General features: G+C 39.1%; 1 protein-coding gene and 1 non-coding gene across 2 annotated transcripts; one reads left to right on the forward strand and one right to left on the reverse strand.

Moving 5' to 3' along the window:
- Positions 1 to 865: 865 nt before the first annotated feature.
- On the reverse strand, positions 866 to 944 carry LOC137993965 (small nucleolar RNA SNORD24). Its single transcript, XR_011122078.1, has one exon. It is a non-coding gene; the product is annotated as a small nucleolar RNA SNORD24 (small nucleolar RNA).
- A 5,419-nt stretch (positions 945 to 6,363) lies between these two features.
- LOC137992921 (endoplasmic reticulum chaperone BiP-like) lies at positions 6,364 to 12,804 on the forward strand. Its single transcript, XM_068838490.1, has 5 exons — positions 6,364 to 6,587; positions 6,890 to 7,226; positions 7,851 to 8,148; positions 8,717 to 8,952; positions 11,413 to 12,804. Exons 1-5 carry the CDS (start codon positions 6,442 to 6,444, stop codon positions 12,409 to 12,411), a joined length of 2,016 nt encoding a protein of 671 aa, XP_068694591.1. The 5' UTR covers positions 6,364 to 6,441; the 3' UTR covers positions 12,412 to 12,804.
- Positions 12,805 to 14,292: the final 1,488 nt, after the last annotated feature.

Raw genomic sequence — 14,292 nt, forward strand, 5'->3', positions numbered from 1 at the left:
ACTAAAGTACAGTGTACTAACGCACCTTCACTTGCAAGTACAGGTAAACTGGTAAGGTACATGAAGGAAAGCAAACTTAGGAAAGATCCCAGTTTTCCAGAACTTCCTGCAAAAAAAGCAAGGACTACTGTATTTCATTTTGATATCCCTCACTACTGTTAGAGTCTTGATAAAAAAAAGTTTTAAAATGAATTATATTAGAATTAGTAATTTTGCAAAGCAGCTCTTTGCAAGCTACATGTAGAATCAGGAATAAATTTGGAACTAATTTTAGTGAGAAGAACAGGTTGGGGTAGAGAACCAAGAACAAACTAAGTTTTATGGATTATGTGATGTTGAAAGTTTTGTGGTGTCAGATAGAGCTAATGTCAACTTCACTGCAGATTTGATGCTCAGTTGAACTATGCAGTCATCACAGACCACACCCTTTCAAAACAATATTACAAGAATGAAACTGTCCTAATAGATTAACTTGCAATAGATACAAAAGAATCTTGTGCAAGGACTGTACACTTTTCTCTTCTTCCCAATGAGTTACTCATGCTCAAAATCAGATAAAGTATACCCTTTTAATTAAAAGAATCAACAATAACCCTGAAGAGAAGATAAAATGAAGCCTTTACCCTTTGTGCTTCTCGTTCCCAAATCTTCTTTTTGACAAAGAAATTTGACACTCGCATACATGTGCTGCACACATGCCTTTCTTCCAGTGGAAGGCAGCTCCATTAAATTTGTTGGTGCATCAGTCTCCTGCGTGGTAAGAAGGATTCATTTTCATTATTACTGATTATTGCTTGTTCATTCATTTTCATGTTTATTATTCCAAAGGGTTTAGACCCAATCCCTTCAGAGAGAAGTCAGATAGTGCCTCAGCGATCTCGGTGGTTAAGGTTATCATCACTTCAGGATGATCAGCTAGCAAATATTCGTAATCATCATTGGCACAACACTTGCAGTGTACAGACCGTCTCTAGAAAAAGCCTACAATGTGTGGTGTCAGAAAATATCCATACCCCACCCATGGAGGGCTTTTTGCTCTTTAACTTTCCTCCCCTCTGGAATTTCCTTCCCAAGCAGTGCTCATGAAACCCCACCACCCCTTGGAATTCCCATGTTTTTTCCACAAGGCTTCCCTACCCCCTGGAAAGTATACATTTTTTACAAAACAACAAAACAAAAATAAAACACATGATTTGCTGTTGTAGTGTATTTCGCAGAGCCATGTAACTAAACTAAGTGAGAAGATCCCAAAAAGCTTCATTATTTGCAATGTTTTCTTGCATTGTAAGGAACAAAACTCTTGCCAATGAAAAAATAAACATCACTGAGAATGATAAGCAATATACTCTATCAAGTTAAATATTAATTGAAAAACGTTTTTTTATTCTGATAATCTAAACCAATGTTCTGAAGGCATGCATTTAAACTTATTCAGTGATCCACAGCAACATATCGAATTACATAGTTTAAACCCACATAATTTTCAAAGTACAACGTCCATTAGTTAGCTCTTACGGCAAAACACCATGACATTTCTGTTTTACAGAAATGCAATTTATTTGTGAAAAACAAGCCATTTGGAAGGGTCTTTGTGTGGCTTCGATCGCAGACAAAGAAATCATCATCCACTCACGCAACATTTAACACCCAAATGCTTCAAGTGTCTTGAAAACAAAGACTCCTAAGAGCCTAAGACTCAAAAATGAAGAAAAGTAACCCAAAACCCACAATTTGGCTAACCCTAGGCCAAAAAAACAACTTCAGGCCTAGTTAGGCCTAGGGTTAGCCAAATTGAGGGTTTTGGGTTACTTTTCTTCATTTTTGAGTCTTAGCGTCTCAGGGATCTTTGTTTTCAAGACACTCAAATGTTTCATACGGCTCTGAGGGAAATTCTACCTCTTCTTCCTTCTTCTTTATCTGCAATATTCTCCATGTACTTTATGTAGTAAAACAGTCTCAAAGAAGTTTACCTTGTGGTGCGACCAGCATAATTATTATGGGCGGAAAGTAGGTGAAAGAAAAGCTTACTTAATTTCTGCTAACTCGTACTCTGCTATTTGAAGATGAATGTGTAGAGAACATAAATCATATGTCATTATTCATCCCATGAAGGGATATTGCTCACACAGTTTATAATAATGGTCATCTAAAGAATCTATAAAGAATGAAATTCGACAGTTGAACCAAGTCAGCCATTTTGTTACAAGCAGTTTCTGCTGGCGAAAAACATCTATGTGATAGATTTGTACAAAGTTGTAACTATCCTGGAAACTACAGGACAAACATGAATATTACTAACGTTGTGATCAATGGACAGGGAGCTCCATTTGTTTTTGGTTACCTGCTTGAGAAAGTGGGTAGGTTTTAAGTTAGTTTTATTCGATCAAACTCAGCAACGTTTGTGAACCTACATGTATCTCCTCTTCGGAAATTTTTTGCTTTTACATCCCACCACCTCTCAGAATTTCTGTGACCCTCTGTTGAGGAGGTATGGGTATTCTCTGAAACCACACAATCAAAAAACAAACTTGTAAAAAAAAGGGCAGGTTTTAGAATAAACAATATTTAACAAAATTATAAAGTGTACCCTGCATAACTGGTGGGATATTTACCGCAGGAAACACTTGCAAGTATGACAGTATTGTTCGCAACTGGCATGGGGACTAGTCACTTGCAGCCAAAACAATGAAGCAACCATCGATTCACTCCCGCGTGTTTAAATAATCCTGCAATAAAAATATCCTGCCAACTATGCAAGCTAACAAAAAAGAGCAAACTACAACCTCCCCAAAAGACCAAACATGAACCCTAATCTCTTGATAAACCAGTATACTACGAAAACCCACCGATCTGTGGAATGGGCGGGAATTTACATGTCTCTACCCTGCCCGCTTTCGCTTGTAAATAGTTCAAATACTTAAGAGGTAACAGCAGAACTGAGCGCACATGGAAGGCTCTATGCTCGTGGAAAAGCTCTCGGAGAAGACTTGAGAATGAAGATTATACCAGAAATTATTGGAGAGGGGAGAGACTTCACAGGTTTCTCGTTGTGGCAAGTTTTTCTGCGATTGCCAAAGAAAACAGAGATAAATTTTGAAAACATGTTTTTCCAATGTTGCAGTCGTTTTGTGCTGCTTAAGAACATCACATGTAATTCGGCCCATTCCACAGATCGGTAGTTTTCATACAGTAATAATTGTGTTTGGAGGAAGACTTTCAAATGCCTTAACTTAACAATAGTATTGATAGTTCTGAGACATTTCAAGGATTCGACCATTTTCCAAGTTAGACAGTAAAACAACCACTGAATTTTGTTTTTGCAATCTAAAACAATGGCTCACACCATCCCAAAGCAAAAGACATTCCCAATGCCACTGATCTCCATGTTTGTTGACTTGTTTAAAGATTTTGGCACAAAAGGAATCAAAGAAACTTAACAAATATGCAGTCAAATTGACTAACTTTATGTCACTTTTGGTGTATAATGCACCAGCCCTGTCAATCAGACAATGCTATACACACAAATTCAGGAGCTTTCTTAGAAATTTTGACTGTCAGCAAAAGGTATAGTATCTATGTTGACAATAAAAAAACAAACCAACCACGTGAGTCCTACTGCACCAGTTACTGTATTCCAAGTGACAAGGACCCATAGACCTGTGGGATTCATGTGAACATTGAGGCTTTTGTTAGGTAGAGAAGAGTTGAATTAGGTTGTAAAAACAGGAAAATAGTATAGTGCACCATCAGCTGAAACAGTTAACTTCTTCTTCATTGATAAACTAAGAGAGATTCCCATTATAAACTGTTCATCATCAGTGCAATTGTACATGTGGGTGGTTAATATTCTGCAAATATGATAAAACAGTCTCCTCCAGCAACTTACTTTGATTGAATTCTTTTAGTATTATTAGTCACAATGGGCTTTCAGCTGAAGCAGTCAAGATTTCAAATAATATAACCATCTTGAAGCCCTCCCGGGGGGAAGGGGAGTCCTTGTTCCTTTGCTCCCTTTAAATATTTGCTTGTGTTCCCTTGTTCCTCAAAATTAATTACTTTCAAACTTAACTTCCCAGGCTTTTTATCCCTAAAATTGCTTTTCTTCCCTCGTTCCTTAAAAAAAATTGACATTGTCTCCTGTTATCCAGTTCAAATTAGCCATGTTCCCTTATTCCCCTAGATTCCAGATGATGGAGGGACTGAGGGAGAAGTTCTGGAAATGGAAGGAGGCATTCGACAGCAAGGGGCTGAAAGTGAACCTCGGGAAGACAAAGGTGGTAGTGAGTGGGGCAGAAGGTGAAGTGTCTGTGAGTAAGGTAGATCCATGTGATATTTGTGGGAAGCGAGTAATGGCAAATTCAGTGTTGTGTGTGAAATGTGCGAAATGGATCCATGGAAGACGCGCAAAAGTGAAGAGGGTAACTTCAAGGTTGGGGAGAGATTTGGTGTGTGGAAGATGCAAGAAGCAAATGGATTAGTGGAACCGGTGGAGGAGTTGTGCGAAGAGGTGGAAACAGTGAAAGGTTTCTGTTATTTGGGGGATAGGGTGAATGCAAGTGGTGGCTGCAAGGCAGCTGTGACAGCAAGAGCAAGAATTGGCTGGGTGAAGTTCAGGGAAATGTGGAGACTTGCTGAACTCAAAAAGGTTCTTGCTGAAGGTGAAAGGAATGCTTTATCGGAGTTGTGTAAGAGTGGTGATGTTATATGGGAGTGAGACATGGTGTGAGGGAAAATGAGATAGCAATTTTGAGAAGGACTGAGGATCTCGTGGAGATGTTGGGATTGAAGGAAACAGTGGTTCAGATGGCAAAGGCAAATGGAGTGAGATGGTATGGGCATGCGTTGAGGAGGGGTGATGGGCATGTTCTGAGAAAAGCATTGGAGTTCGAAGTGAAGGGCAAGAGGAAGCGAGGACGACCAAAGAAGACGTCGAAGACGTAAGTGGAGAAGGAGAGCAACAGTGTTGGTTTGGAGCACCTGGAAATAGACAGGCTTCTCTGCACAAGTCCCTAGCAATGAAAAGAAGAACTGAACAGGACAAGAAGAACCCACACAAATGACATGGGTTGCCACTTGTCAAAAAAAATTGAATACAAACATCAACCACGCTTGAGCTGTGGTCCACAACATAAAAGACACTGAAATCTACCCAACCTCACACAGTCGACCTTAATACGACAAGACCTTTCCCAATCTCCGCAATTTTCGGCCACATAGCATCTCTACCATACTAGTCCAACCACATCTTTCTCTTTTCGATGAGTAGAGGACAAAGGAGCAGGGTGGACAAAGGGCAATTTGCGCCCAGCTTTACTTTGCTTGAGGGCAACCACGTGATCAAATCAAATCACAGAAAAGTTGCCTAAAACACCTCTACGTACGGCATGTATGAAGCGCTCAACAAAATTAACGTGGCTTAACTTAAAAGAGAATTAATTCAATGTAGTCAAAGAAGGAATACCGTGAAGGGTGCTTGCGTCCACCAAACCGACAACGGACCACGTGGTCGCAATGTAGAATACCGTATGATTGCTCGAGTCCTGACGTGCGGTCACAATAAAAAACCAAATAGACAGAATTATCTACGATATAGTGCCGCGCTCTTTGAATAAACTTATCGAAGTCGGCATCAAATAAGTTGAAATTCGCATAAAGAGCCCACATGCTTACATGTACCTTCAAGAGCGCGACCTTGTGGAGAACGTCAAAGTCAAATATTGAAGTCATCGTTCGAAGTCATTGTGATGAACATGTGAGTCATTATGCTGTGATGAGTAGGTAACGATAACTTGGACACTTTCAACCAAATCCAGGCGATCAATGCTCCGCACTTCACCTCACTGAAAATGTGAGGCTCTACTTATTAACACGCAAGCGAGGTTCCGATAGTTCCCGGACAAATTACCGACAATGTTCTCCGATGATTTCCCGACCTCGTTCCCATGGTCTCTTTGACGATGAGAGTGGAGACACTGGGAACGAGGTTGATGATTTCCTTTCTTCTGACTCCGCCACATAGAAGGCCGCAATAATATAACTTACAGTTAAATTTAATGATGCGAAATTTGTTCTTTCTTCTAAGATGTGCCTATGCAACATGTGAAATCTTAACACCATCAAACATGGAGAACTGACATATAAAAAAATCTAGTTATCCAATATGTCTGCTTGTAACCGGAAGTGAGTTTGTTGCGCAACGCTGGCGATTTCTGCGTGTGACACGACATCCGACTTTTTCCGAGGGTAATGACGAAATGTAAATGCGTGGACCAATGAGAGGCAGCCAACAGAAAAGTAAACGACCAATCAGCGAGCTACACGCGTGGAGACGAGCGAAATATCAACCATCTGAGTTCCTACTTGTCATGAAATTTCTGTAGTGTTTCGCGGGTTTGTTTCTGTCAAAAGTGTTGAGGAGAAGTATAGGACCAATTTTTCACAATGAAGAGTATTTGCACATTTTGTGCCTTGGCTTTAGCCAGTAGTTTATTACTAGTTAATGCTGATGACAGCAAAAAGGACGAAAAAGCAGACAAAAAAGATTTTGGAACTGTCATCGGTATCGATCTTGGTACAACGTATTCATGGTGAGTATGTGATTCCAACTGTTGTTTTCCCTTCGCCCGGCGAACAGCTTTTGTTCCCTATGCGGTAACTGTTCAACAGCGAGTTGTACAAATTGTTTGTATGTCGTTGAATGTCAGAAACCAGCAAGATCTCTTAATATCGTAAAGTGCTTTGAAATGATCATGTTAGAGTAGCCATCATGTTTCTAGATGTCGCCCATCTCCAAAAGTTGTTAGGATTTAGCATGGAGATCTTTAAGTTGAGTTGCGTCACCTTTCTCCCCTTTTTTGACGTCCTCCAAAAATATCTTTTTTTTTTACAGTGTTGGTGTATTTAAGAATGGACGAGTTGAAATCATCGCAAATGACCAAGGAAATCGCATCACTCCATCGTACGTGGCTTTTACTCCTGAAGGGGAAAGACTCATCGGTGATGGAGCGAAAAATCAGCTTACTACGAACCCAGAGAATACGGTTTTTGATGCTAAGCGACTCATCGGTAGAACATGGGACGATAAATCGGTTCAACACGACTTAACGTACTTCCCTTTCAAGGTGATCGAAAAGAATAAGAAGCCCCACATTCAAGTGAACGTCAAGGGAGAAAAGAAGACTTTTGCAGCGGAAGAAATCAGTGCTATGGTTCTTGTTAAAATGAAGGTAACTTCATTTAGATAAGTACCTAAATGTTTAATTTTGGGGTGAGGAAAAGGAACAATTCAGTCAGCTGTGAAAGGTTTTTTTGAAAGTTTTCATTTTCAAGTGGCTTGCCGGTGCTATTTCAATTGCTTTAAAATCGCAGAGCAGGTTCTTTTGAGACTTATCTTAAACACAAATTTCAAAGTTTTTAATGCTTTCATTGGATCAATTTGTAGTTGTAGCAAAGGCAAAAGCCTAGAAAGAGTTGACAGCCTATTTCGATCTCTGAAAATGGATCATCATTACCAACAATTTCACAAACATGATTGCAGTACAAACTTGTTTATAGTACACCTGCTTACTCATTGTTCATGTCATGAACACTGCTGCTTTACAAAGTTGAAATCTGTGAACAGGACAAATTTGAAGGTTAACAAAAGCCTAATTTGTTTTTTTTATCATAGTGCAAAAGTATGTGTTCAGGGAGGGTTGACATCAAGTTATGAAGGGCCTTCTAGGTGGACCTACTCTGTAGTGGTCTAGGTTTCTTAATAATTTGTAGCAAGTTATGTTATTAAAACATTCATTTGTCTCAAGAACCATTTGTCACAACAGAGAAATTCATTGTGTTTTCTGATCTTTCAGGAAATTGCTGAAGCCTACCTTGGCAAGAAAGTCACACATGCTGTTGTCACAGTGCCTGCCTACTTTAATGATGCTCAGCGTCAAGCAACAAAGGATGCAGGAACCATTGCTGGTCTTAATGTGATGCGAATCATCAACGAGCCAACTGCTGCTGCTATTGCTTATGGTCTGGACAAGAAGGAAGGAGAGAAGAACATCTTGGTTTTTGATCTTGGTGGTGGAACCTTTGATGTGTCTCTGTTGACCATTGACAATGGTGTATTTGAAGTGGTAGCAACAAATGGTGACACTCATCTTGGTAAGCTGCGCTGCTTTTGGTCCCTTTGCATCTTTTCTTTCCAGGGCTACGGCAAGAGTAACATATTTTAAAGTCGTGACATGACCTTACATGACATCATAACTTCATCATTGTGTCCTTTTAAGCAATGCCCTCCTTTTGCATTCTTCAGGATTATGGTTAGGAACCTTTTTTGGTATACAATCGTGCAACAAAGTCACGTGAAGGTGGCTTGCTTGAGTTTCTAAGATGGTTTTTCTGATAGTTTATGTTGAGTAAATCTCTAATACTTAATTCAAACAACAAAAAGTTCTTTTGCAGCTGGTCAAATCAGCCAGCTGCTAGTTTTAAGAGACGTTCATGATTTCATTTTCCTGACTTCTCATGGTAAAGCAAAGTTCACCACCCTGTTTGCCTTGCAGTACCATTTCATAGTCATGTGATCAGATCGTAAGAAATCTGAGTTCAATAAATTTGAACTGCACAATGGTTTTTACATGTATGCTGCAAGAAGAATTTTTTCTATTAGCTCCACTCTAACCTTACTGTTTGCTGTAGATTAACCCCAACCATTGCTTTTGAATCTTAGGAGGTGAAGATTTTGACCAGAAAGTTATGGAACATTTTATAAAGCTGTACAAGAAGAAGAAGGGTAAAGATGTGCGCAAAGATAACAGAGCTGTTCAGAAGCTTCGACGTGAAGTTGAGAAAGCCAAGCGAGCCCTTAGCAGCCAGCATCAGGCCAGGATTGAGATTGAATCTTTCTTTGATGGAGAAGACTTCTCTGAGACACTGACACGTGCACGCTTTGAGGAATTGAACTTGGTGAGTATTTCTCAAGAAAATACTTTTTAGCTACCTATTACAGAATTGCAAACCCTATCACCACACCAGGTTTTCCCTTTTTTTTTTTTTTTTTACTTGGCTCCAAAAACAGCTCATGGGTTTAGTTTCTAAGGAAACTGTGGTGCTGTTTGGGTCTGTGGGAAAAGCTTGGTAAGTTGGTTGTATCAACCAAGTAAAGAGAGGAGTTGAAGAGTTTATAAAAGTAATTACTGACAGTAATGACTGTAGGGAGATAAAGAGGAATCTGAGTGGCAGCCATTCTCAATGATCCTCCTACACTAACAACACATGCTCATTTAAGAATAATAAATCAACCAGTTCAAGTTGTTGAGTGACACTCATCATCAAGTTAATTAAATTACTAAGTCAATGAGATATCTATACATGGAATGGTTTGAAAATATTAAGGATAAGGTTCAGGTGTAATAAAGGAAATCTATGGTACTCTCATGTTAAGAGTTTGGAATGAATGGAATCTGTTTACATAACAATACATTTATTTAAATATTTTACCTGAACTGAAACTTTAATAATTGGCTTGATAATGATGGCATGGATTCATTTAAAGGTTCCTCAACAACTTTGACCTTGGTAATTTTAATTCATGAAACACCAAGAATTGCTTAACAAGATGCACATATTAATCTCACGTGATAAATTACCATGGCAACAAAAGAACCATCTTAAAATGCCCTATATTGTGTGTTTAAGCACCTATATCTAAAAAACGAGCTTGGCGCCCCACATTTCATATTGCTGAGAAGTGTTTAGAAGACTAAGATGAACCTCTGTGCAAAAAAAAATTTTCTGGAGCGGATTCAGAGCCACCTTAAAATTTTCTGATTGTGAAGGTTGCTATGATCTGCTCCAGATAATTTTTTTGCAGAGAGTTTTATCTTAGGGTGTGTTTTTTTTTTTTGGTAAAATTGCAAAATGGATTCTTGAATCCAGAAACGGATGTTGCGTTATTTTGGCGAAATCCAAAAACAGAGATCATGAATCCAAAGTATCCACACTCTAGGAGGATACTTTGGATCAAATGTAAATCAGGATTTTTGAAATTCACCACTTCAGTGTTTTTTTGGGAAAGGATTTTCAAGTTTTTGACAAGCTGTTTTCCATGCAAAAATGATACGCAACAGCTACTGCACATAACAGCGTCGCCCAAATGTTTTTCTGGTGCCATTTTTACTGTCCGATTGAAGACACGAATAGGTCAAAAATACATGTAGTTAGGTTTCCTGCAGATTTCACACCAGAAATTACACTAGCACCTTTCCTACAGTTAAAAAAGTTAACTGCAAAAATACCCTCTGTAATCGATTTGTACCTTAGCACGCATGTTCTCCGTCATTTCTTTTTATTGATCACAACGGTACTTTTTTTTCTGGTGGCATTTTCATTGAAGAATTTCTCCAAAACAAGCCAGGTTTTTTTTTGGTTTTTGAAATTCCACCCAACTCTGGGTTTGTTTGTTTGCATAGTCATGGAAAATAATCCTTTTTCGGATTTTGCTTTTTTTTTAGGCTGAAGAATCCATTGATCTGAGATCACAATTCGGTTTTGGATTTTCCCAAAAAAGTGCACCCTTAAAGTGCATTCGATTGACGGTATTCCGGAATAGGAATACATGGAATACAAGTTGGAAATCCTTCATTTTTGCGGAGATTCACATTAAAATTGTCAAACATTTGCTAAAATGCTATTTTAAACATATTTTTATCATCCTTACAGCTTTGAAACACGCCAAACATACCGTTTTAATCATCACTCCACGTATTCTTATTCCGGAATTGGGTCAATCGAACGTACCGTTAATGTGCTAATCACTCCCCTGCAATAAAAAATGGGGGTCACCAAGTTCGTTTTTGAGATAAACATGTTTAAAGACGAAATATAGGGTGTTTTTAAGATTACTCTTTTGTTGCCATGGCAAACTGTTATGTCACATGAATGAAAGCATTTTGTTTAGCATTTATTGGTGTTTCATATGGTACCATAACATTGCAGTTAAGTGAAACAGTTTGGTGGATTCAATCTTCCAAATAGTATAGTTTGATGAAAGTGTTAAAACTGATGTGGGCCTCAGCTTTCTTTCATATTTGGCTGCTAAGTCGTGCACAATATTTCCAAATTTGCGAACTACTAGCAGACATGAAATAATTTTCAAGTAGAAACGCACAGTTTTGAGTTTACAATACATGTTTCGAATGACCAACATCGATTGCCAGTTGCGAATAGAAATGAACCGCTATTCGGTTTAGTATGAATACGAAATAACAACGCGAGTGTGGGGCACTGGAAAATACAATGATGGAAAAACAATGGGTATTTAACACGGAAAAATTAAAATGAAAGTGTTAAGTTGACATGATTAAGTTGCTTCTTTAATAATTTATTTATCGTAATCGAGTGTTTTTTTTTTACCTATTTTTTTAGAAACTTTTCCGTTCTACAATGGAACCAGTCAGGCAGGTACTTAAAGATTCTGATTTGAAGAAGAGTGAAATCCATGAAATTGTCCTTGTTGGTGGCTCAACTCGTATTCCCAAGATCCAGCAGCTTGTCAAAGAAGAATTCGGTGGCAAGGAACCAAGCCGTGGCATCAACCCTGATGAAGCTGTTGCCTACGGAGCAGCTGTTCAAGCTGGAGTGTTGGGCGGTGAGGAAGATACTGGAGAGGTTGTTCTTCTTGATGTTAACCCGCTTACTCTTGGTATTGAGACAGTAGGAGGAGTCATGACCAAGCTGATCAACAGAAACTCGGTCATCCCAACAAAGAAGGCACAGATCTTCTCGACTGCAGCAGACAACCAGAACACTGTCACGATCCAAGTATTTGAAGGCGAACGCCCAATGACCAAGAATAACCATCTTCTTGGAAAGTTCGATTTGACTGGAATTCCTCCTGCACCACGTGGTGTACCACAAATCGAAGTCACTTTTGAGATCGATGTTAATGGCATCTTGCGAGTGTCGGCTGAAGACAAAGGCACTGGAAACAAGGAAAAGATTACCATCACTAATGATCAGAACAGGCTTTCACCAGAAGACATTGAGCGTATGGTCAACGATGCCGAGAAGTTTGCCGACGATGACAAAAAGGTGAAGGAACGTGTGGAAGCACGAAACGAACTTGAGAGCTATGCTTACTCCTTGAAGAACCAAATCGGTGACAAAGAGAAACTCGGTGGAAAACTGTCAGAGGATGACAAAGAAACGATCAGCAAAGTCGTGGAGGAGAAGATTTCGTGGCTTGACAAGAACCAAGAAGCCGAGGTAGATGACTTTAAAAAACAGAAAAAAGAACTTGAGGATGTTGTGCAGCCTATTGTTAGTAAGTTGTACCAAGGACAGGGAGGCGGACAAGGTGGAGAAGGCGCTCCCACGGAGGAGGAGAAGCCTGAGGAAGCGGAGCATGATAAAGATGAACTTTAAAACTGATTATAATAAGAAAGAAATACAAAGTAATTTGCACCCAAGTCAACAAACACTGGGGTGCCATTTTTTTAAAACAAAATCGTGGACGCACTTTTGAAGAATTGATTCAAATTACGATCGTTAGCCTTCTCATTAATTGTTAATGAAGAAGGAAAGAAACTTGTTTTTCTACTGGGACGTGAAACACGACAAAGCTTGGTGTAAAAGAATGTACAGCTCAAAGGTTTATGTACCTTGCCAATCTCCTTTCATGTTATAAAGCCTTCCGTGTACCAGAGTACCTGATGAATTTCGTACAGAAAAAGGTGTTCTTATTTATCTCCGCCCTTCTTTGTTTGGATCCGAAGAGAGCTAGGGAATTTTTTTCATTAAAAAAAGGACGTAAACAGAGTCTCGTTATGCCTTGTTTATGGTACTGTTATGTGGAGGATCCAGGTTAAGGCGGCTTGTCATAAATTACCGAGTAACGAAGCGGTTTCGATGCTGTTCTTTAATGGGTTCAAATGTCATGCGCCCCTTTTTCAAGCAACGAGAAAACAACCTCAGTTACCTGTCTCGGCCTGCATGCCCTCTTTTCCGACGGGTATTTACTAGGCAAGGTCGAATTAAAATTTGGCTGTGTAAACTTCAGGGATTGCAGAATACTGCGACAAGATTAACTGTGTGCATGAGGAAGACTGATCACATTACTCTTATCTTACAAAAGCTGCACTGGCTTCCTCTTAAACAAAAACTGAACGGGCCTCTCCTTTGTAACACGAACAAGCTTACCCGTTCCCATACAAATAATATGAATTAAAAGAAATAAAGGGAAAACACTAGCTTGCCGGAAAAAAGGAATTTCTACTAGATCTGTAAGGAAACTAGATTTGACCATTCATTTCCTGCAAACAAAAACACAATGCATTGGATAACGAAATAAAAGATGATTTGGTTTTAGTCCAAATAATATTAGCATCACCCAAATAGTGGACTAATGCAAATCCTGCATTTTAATGGTTTGCTTTCCACTGCAACAAAAGAATAAAGTCGAGGTTCAGGGGAATAATTAGCGTTTTGTTTTGTTCAAACCAAAGGAAAACGAAAATTATTCCCTTGAACCTCGACCCTGTTCTCTTGTTGCTGCACAATTCGAAACTATTGTAGCCTAATGGCTACGCTATTAGGACTATTAGTAATAGTCCTCGGGTAGCGAAAAGCGTGACGCTTTCTTTCGTTTTATTCCCAAATAAATATTTCTTCAACTTTATTATTGCCTTATATACTGATGAAATACCAGGATTCCTCCTTTTGCTAAAAATCGTCATGGTAACGAACACGATTAGCCAATAACACGCGAGCTTCGTCTTCATTGTAAGATACTTTTGTGCTTCAATATAATTCTTCTCTACTACATTAACATTTTTATTGCAAAATTTTACATTATCATGATTTGCTTTTCATGACTTTCATATATATCTTGTTTCATGTTGCACAACATGCGTGTTTTAGCGGTTGGTGACTACTTTTTCATCATTTTGAAAATGAAAGAAAAAAGTGGTTTTAAATCTGGACATTTCATCAATATCTTTCAGCACTCGAAGATAACATTCGTATCCCGCGCGGCCATGTAATATCCTCTATTTCTGTCCGACTAGTTGGGTGATACCAAAACAATTAGACCCTTCGCCGTCAAGGGCCACGGGTCAATAGCCAATGAAAAAAATTAAAGTCAAGTCTGCTACGAGCCTAGAAGTAGAAGGCCCATCAGGCCAGCGCTTATCTCCGCCAAGTTCTGTAGCATGTAGCAACTAGGAGTATTTCTACTCCCCCCTGTGGATGGGATGCCAGTCCATCGAAGGGTTAGCCCCAACATTAACTTCGCCGGTACCTATTTAT

The sequence above is a fragment of the Montipora foliosa genome, chromosome 2 (genome assembly GCF_036669935.1).
Source record: "Montipora foliosa isolate CH-2021 chromosome 2, ASM3666993v2, whole genome shotgun sequence".
In the NCBI taxonomy this organism is placed as follows: Eukaryota; Metazoa; Cnidaria; class Anthozoa; order Scleractinia; family Acroporidae; genus Montipora; species Montipora foliosa.